This window comes from Micrasema longulum, unplaced genomic scaffold (genome assembly GCF_059751315.1).
Source record: "Micrasema longulum isolate JH-2025_06_02 unplaced genomic scaffold, ASM5975131v1 h1tg000278l, whole genome shotgun sequence".
In the NCBI taxonomy this organism is placed as follows: Eukaryota; Metazoa; Arthropoda; class Insecta; order Trichoptera; family Brachycentridae; genus Micrasema; species Micrasema longulum.
Genome location: NW_028277482.1, coordinates 31,866 through 39,410, shown reverse-complemented (window position 1 = coordinate 39,410; position 7,545 = coordinate 31,866). Strand labels below are relative to the sequence as shown.

At 29.2% G+C, this 7,545-nt stretch overlaps 1 protein-coding gene across 1 annotated transcript; it reads left to right on the top strand.

Moving 5' to 3' along the window:
• Positions 1-542: 542 nt before the first annotated feature.
• Positions 543-1,692, top strand: LOC148282917 (small integral membrane protein 20). Its single transcript, XM_088224294.1, has 3 exons — positions 543-824; positions 907-963; positions 1,111-1,692. Exons 1-3 carry the CDS (start codon positions 713-715, stop codon positions 1,146-1,148), a joined length of 207 nt encoding a protein of 68 aa, XP_088080420.1. The 5' UTR covers positions 543-712; the 3' UTR covers positions 1,149-1,692.
• Positions 1,693-7,545: the final 5,853 nt, after the last annotated feature.

The following is a 7,545-nucleotide window of genomic DNA, read 5'->3' as shown; positions in this document are numbered from 1 at the left end:
AATTGTATTTTATTTATAATTAATCATGCACTCCTTACATTTCAATTCTCATGCATCAATTATACATTTGTTTTAATGCATTCATATTAACTGTTAATATATAACGAAAAATGTTATTATTGTGTTGAAAAAGTTTGACAGAGAATTGTTAATAAAAGGAATGGCAAGTTCAAAATGAGACCAAAATAGTAATCAAAATCGGGTACATAAATTGAACCGTCATCATTTTTCTATAATAATTGATTAAATTAAATAAATTCATGTTTTTTTTGTTCAAACGATGAAAATATTTAAAATCATCGAAAAAAAATATTAATATTCGTTCGATTTTTTTTGTGGTGCTTTATTAACTTCGCTATTGGGGTGTTTAAATCAGTGTTGTGTTTTTTTACTTATTTATACATGTGTATTTTTATGAGTTATATATGCAAGTGTAGTTTAATAAGTTTTGTATACAAGATAGTATATAATATTAAACTATCACCTACAATATATGCATGCACACAGCATCACCTCTAAATATAAATCCACTGCTGCATTTCAGACCATGCCAATTTTACTAAAGTAGCATGTTATTATTTTTCTGCTCTATGGCAATATTCAGAACTCTGAACTGTCAAAAATATTCAGTAATCTTAATCTGTAATACGATTAAACATAACCTAAATTAAATTTATAAATATTAATATTGAATAAATATTAAACTGTAAAAATGATGTTAAAAGGTTGGAGATATGCCACATTAGTTGGTGGATTGGTTGGTTTTTTGGGCTTGGCTATGTATCCTATCGCAATTGCTCCAATGATGGATTCGACCTATTATAGTGAGTAGAGTAAATTATATTTTCGCGTATTACGATTATATACTTTGCCGCTTTATATGATAACTTTGCGTATTTCTTTTAGAAAATGTTCAAAAGGAAACACGAAAAAATGTAAAACAGGAGGATATTCAACCAGGAAGTAAGTATAATTAAAAATATGAACAATAAAATCCGCTTCTGTCAAAACTACATTTTTTGAACAAATGATAATTTCGTGTTTTGAAAAAATATGTAAATTTTTTAACATGCAGCCATTTGATTGATAACTTTGTTTTTTTTTTAACAGATATGAAAGTTTGGTCAGATCCGTTCGAAAGAAAATAACCTGAAGATTATTTTGTATTGCAATGCTGGATATTTTATAATGCCGACACAACTGAATAACTGGCAATAGGAATAACGAAGTATATTAAAAATTTAAAATCAATGCAATGTAATTACAGCCTTTCCATCCGGATTTTTTATTTTTTTATAAAAATTGTGCAGCACATCAAATGTACTAAAGGAAAACTGGTACACATTACATAAGTTCTTTATATGGTAAGCTAAATTGAGACAAAACTAAAGTTTATTCATAGACTTTGTGTTTTTTGTTGCATTCAATAAAAACGAACTTTGTTTTAACCTTTAATTTATTTGATTGCCTAATTATACTGGTTTTGGAGAAGCAAAGTATTTTTTTTTTACCAAGGATTGTAAATTTTGTTGTTATTGTTACAATCAAATGAAATAGATTATTACCCTATTTGTGCATTTGTCGTGTTTTCTTCTTCCTGCACAGATATTGTAGTTATTTTAGTGTTATAACATGTAATTATGTAAATATATTAAACATGCACTGTTTACTAAATTAAATAATGTAAAATAATATTTTTGGTTGTTATTTAATTTATAATCAAGCAGCCCAAACTTATTTCTAAGATTGTGTAGGATTTTGGTTTGTTGATATGCGAAGACATCACATCGGAGATTTTACTTGTTGATGCAGGAAGCTCCCATACCCGTTGGAGATGGCAGAAGAAGTTATACTTCCATGAGTATTTATTACATGTTGAATAAAATACAGAATTTGGTTATGAAACGCGAGAGTAATGGCGATAAATAAATTGAACTATTAAAAAAAGAAGCGGAAGAGAACTTGAGACGTCACACACAGAGTGATTTCAGAAATAGAAAACTTTAAAAAAATCATAGTGCTGATAATACAAAAAATAAAGTTAAAAAAAAAATATTTTGGCTTAGTTTTAACAAATAAAAAAATACACAACTTCTTCGTTGACTTCCTATTGATGACTTATGACTTCTTATTCATTATATTTTTTCCTTTATAGCATAAATCATTATTTTTAGGATAAATAAATAACAACAGAGATGCAGAACAGATTAAATAAGGAAACATGGAAGTCTAGGCATTTAGAGCTGTCATTGGCTGGTTTGAGTGGCCACTTTACACACTGTAACATTCATAATTTTAATGTTTGAACATCCATATTTCTTCCATCTGTCGATTTTAGTGAAGTAAAAGAGCTGAAATCTTTATTGTTGCGAAGAGATTCACCTTAGTGGTGTATTTGAATCTTCAAGCACAAAGAATAAATATTTTGACGGACTTACTGCTGAAAGCAATATCTTCCAGCCAACCAAAAAACGGTCAAAACAAGAGTTGGTCAAAAATTCGGACAAAAAAACGAAAATATATGTCATAAGATACATACATGAAAAAAACCTAATTAATTAAGAATAACAGATGTTTTTGACAGTGACAATGACAGTCGTAAGCCCTGTATTTACAGGGCTTACTTATTACTTATTTCTAGGCATTTGCCTAGACTTACACATTCCTTACGTGGTGCCTCACATGCAGGTACCGCAATTAGTTACACAGAGTGACGTACGTAAGCCTATAAAAGTACCGACGAGCTAATCTCTCATTCTTCTTGACTTTTGCAACCCGCCACCGACTTACCAAGATTCAAGATCTATGCCTTATTAATTTATTGTTACCCACATAGAGAAAATATTCATTACTTTAAATTCAGTGTTCAGCTTTATCAATTGAATCTTTAATAATCATATCTCGTTCATTCTATTGTACTTTAATTTTGCTCGTAATAAATAGTGTTCATCTACTCATGTAAGTACCGTCTCCTTTTATTTATTTATTTATTTATTTTATTTTATTTTATTTTATTTCATTTTATTTATAAGCAACCTTTTGAAGAGTAAAGTGAGGGCCACACGTGAGATGTTAGATGTATGAACTTTGGACGATTTCATACACCACATTTATGCCTGCAAGGCAGGGATAAAAAAACATCTCCGCATAGCTGATGATCAATACAATTGGTACACGACAATAGGCCTCTCTACACTTATCTAAAGTACTCTCCATTTCTGCTGTTATTTGTTAATCTTGATAACTCCCTAGGTGGTGAAATGCAGTTTTTTCCACTCACATTTGGACAAACCCAAAATACATTTTAGGATAGATTACCCATATAAATATATTTTTTCAAGTTGAATAGTACAGTAACATGTATTTTTAAAACACCATTCTCTGACACAAAGAAAGATAGACACAGAGCCACGTTAGACAAAGTTGATTGCTTGAAATAAAAATCAATATTTGTACTAATCAATTTCTTTATTTTCCCATATTTTTAAGTATAAAAATATTATTTATGTACAGTCAAATAAACAGTGAGATAGAATGATTATCATAGACATTTTCGAAAGTTATTAAGAATAAAATAAGCCGTTTTTACACTGATTAATTTACAATTACATATTATAATAAGAAATAGGATTAAAATTACAGATGATATTATTTATGCAGGACATTTTTTATTTTATTTAGTGATTAATACATAAGCATAGCTTATTCGTGCGGAAATAATATTGAAGTGAAAATCTGATTAATAAACCATTAAAATTCAGCACAATTACAGCTTTATCAAATTTGTGTTAATTTTAATTGATGCAAAATAGTCTTTTGTAAAAATGAGATGACTGATGTTTATAATTTAATGGGTCTATTTTATATTGAGGTATTTTTTATGACACTTGAATATACTTATGTAATTTAAGGCAACAGAAATACTATTGACTCATATTATATAACAAATGTGTTTCTTAGCAATATAGTTCTATCAATGTTTGGTTGAGAACTTTAACAACCCAGGAATCATGAATGGATTTTGTTTGATGATAATGTGTCATTAAGTCAACAGATGTAAGAATTGAAAAATATGGCTGTCAAAACAGAGGCAGAATGGTAAAGTTAGTGAGTAGTGATCACAAATCCTGGTAAATGTCTAGACTTACAATTAATAGGGAAATATCACATACATACTACGAATACCGATAAAAATATGTGAAATGGATTTAGAAAAATGAATTGTATTTTTAAAATCAAAATGGATATTGTGGGAAAATGTTTTCATTCATAATTTCGAAATTAAAATTGTTGAAAAATACGCCTACACAAAAACGCAACAAGATTGGCCTTGACAATAAGACTATCTATTTAAACGGTCACAAATGTAACAAAATTGTGGCGCATTAGGGGCGTAGTCAACTTATGCTACTAACAACCACAAATCAAATGTATTTTTTTTACTTCATAGTATTTCATAAACATTAATTTATAATGAAGAAGTTCAGCAGTTTTTTTTATTTGTTAATAGACAATTAAAACTAAGCGAATTTTTTTATTTTTTATGTATCGTTTTATAAGCGCTAAGTTTTTTTATTTTTTAAATTACTTCGCGTGTGACGTCTCAAGTTCTCTTCTCCTTTTTCTCGATGAGTTCTGCTGATTCGTCAGTAGACTTACCGTAAACCGGAAATCTATCACAACTCTCTTATCTTTGGTTGATTCGGAAGAACTAGTGGCGTCATGCAAAGTAGTTCATTTTTATTAAAATCAGTTTTAATTTTTTTTTCCATCCTTTTTTTAGGTAACTTTGCTGTACAATTTAATACTCTAATTTTTACCACGCGTAAGAATACATTTTTATATTCAATAAGACGGAACTTCCTCATTGTAAAAAAAATGGTGATATTTCCCTACAGTATACTATGTATGCATACATATTAATATGAATTTGTAGAAATATGACAGATTTGTATACGCATGCATTATTGAAGAGAATATTAATAGCTCACAGCAAAACTTAGCATATTTCTCTCCTAACCTTACCTTGCATACATCTTCACAATTTAATAAGCCTAGAATCAAAAATCCTAGTGGTCAAACTATAAATTATTCTTCAATAACCCAAATAGTTACAACAGTCTAATATAAAAATGCACTAGTTTTCCAAGTATTTTTCTTATTTCTATTGTTTCAAAAAAAGGCCTTTTCTAATTACATAGATATTAACGATTTACAAAGACCTCTTATAGTAGCGATAACAGAAGCATTGATTTGGAATAAACTTATATGTAATTTATTAAATTTTCAGGTATTTTTGTAGTCCTGACAATAAATACCTCCTATCTGTTCTAAAGAAATAAAAATATTTTTGTATTTATGTACTGCAGAATACAGTCACATTGATACAGAAGATCTTGGGTATTTTTCCTACATATATTTTTTTCATATGTTTAATGTAAATTAATTTATGCATCATTATTATTCGAGTGATCTTCAAGGGAATTAAACTCTACAATTACACAAATGTTCATAATTCCACCAACTTCATATGAAAAATGGCGGCCTCCGTGGTGTAGTGGTCAAGACGCTTGACTCACGCACGGAAGGTTCCGGGTTCCATTCCCGGTGAGAACACAAAAATTAAAATGTGATTTTTCTCAAGCCTGGGTGCTCTGTGATGTAATTCACCACTGTAATTAGGCCTCCTGGCCTGTTGTGGAACAAAAAAAAAAAAAAAACCCAACATACTAAATTATTGGTTAATAAAGGTGGCATTTTTTAAATTTTAAAACAATAAAACATAGTTTGCCTTTAACTGCACAAGATGAAAATATTACCACAAACAATATCAATTGAATTTTAACAAAGCCATAGAAATCTATTTTTTTTGAATAACAATCTACAAACTTGCACAGGTAAAAAAGATGGCTGCCAGGCAACACAAATGTTCTTAGAGCAAAATGTACTAAGATGTAAATATTTTTTAATTACCAGCAAATTCAAAACTCGCGAGTTCATTTCAAATAATAAATCGTCATTGACACCTTTATCTCACAGGATCTACTTATATGGGCACATATCACGACTATCTTATCGTTGGGAATATTTCAATTCCGATTGGACCGTAGTTGACGGTTTGTAGTAATGAAGTGGAAAATTGTGTTTTCCAGGTAAAGAAAAATCGACTGCTATAGCCATCATTCATCATTGATCACGAAATAGCTGTCAATTACGCCATATAATAATGTAATTATTATAACGCAACAAAATAATATCCGCACATTGCCAGTGTTCCTCCCTGATGGCCAGTTTACGCCGTATAGAACGAAGAATGTACGAGAACATTAACAGCTACTGCCGTATTTTTCCCTCACGTAGCACAAGATACGACAAATAATGCATCTTGTTGAATAATCATCTTATTTAACAACTGGGACACTTTTGTTGCAGAATGTTTTTTGTGGGGATACAATATCTCCTCCTACCATATAATTACTTCAGTTTTACGTTGGCTATAGCCGTCTTTTAACTACAAATGTCTTTTGACCTAACAACTTTAGCCATCATTTCCTAAACGAAAGACCAGACATAACCGCGAACGAGTTAACAATAATTACGTATTGCTGGTATTTTTATTAAATATGTAGTTCACTGTTTATAACACCAAAATAGCATGAATAAACTTCCGGTTTGTTGGCTAAAACCAAAATGTAGTATGACATAAAATTACAAGTTGGTTTTTATTCAAACAATATTATATTTTAAATACTATAATGACGAAAAATCTAGAACAGCTGGCCACCCTATTTTGATTTGAGCAGTTGATAATAAAACATAGCATTTGAGATCAGTCACCGAGATCTATGATTTAACTGGTCCATTTTACACATTGCAAAATTCATTACAAAAGGAAAAATATATATTGAAAATATTACAATAAATGGTAGTTAAAAAAGTAAAAAAGAATACGAAAAAAATTGCATTTTAAGCACAATATATTAATATTTCATTACTTATTTTTATGGGCACAATCTTAAAATAAAACACAAAAATATTCTTCATAAGACACAAAAGATTAATAATAATATTATTTTAAACATTTAATGTAATCTGATATAATATTGCTTTTTTTCGTGAACAATATATGAGATATTGCAAATTTTTTATAATTTTTTTGAAGATTAAAAATTTCCAAACAATATTTTTAAAGTTTTTATGGCACCCGGGAAACAATTATGTCAATAACTAGTCAATAGGTTACTTGTGCTTTGAAAGGGGAGTAAACGAGAAGTAATTATCCAGCAAATCGGTTAAAAATATTAAACAAAAAAAATCCATATATTATCACGAGGAAAAAACTACTCGCAGGATCTAGGTTTTAAACCTGTCTTTCTGATTGCCAGTCAGATGTTCTATCCACAGAGCAAAAAAAATATTGTCTGTAAGATATAAATGAATAACTATTTTTACAATGACTAATAAGACTCTATCATTCACTGTATCAAAACAAACCAAATTCTTTGTTTTTAACACCTCTTCTAAGAGTACCACAAACTAATAGAG

Bases quoted from the DNA above. Each gene is read 5' to 3' on its own strand.
- LOC148282917 (XM_088224294.1), top strand. From the start codon at position 713: ATGATGTTAAAAGGTTGGAGATATGCCACATTAGTTGGTGGATTGGTT. The intron at 825-906 runs GTGAGTAGAGTA...TATTTCTTTTAG, and splicing joins GATGGATTCGACCTATTATA to AAAATGTTCAAAAGGAAACA. The intron at 964-1,110 runs GTAAGTATAATT...TTTTTTTAACAG, and splicing joins GGAGGATATTCAACCAGGAA to ATATGAAAGTTTGGTCAGAT.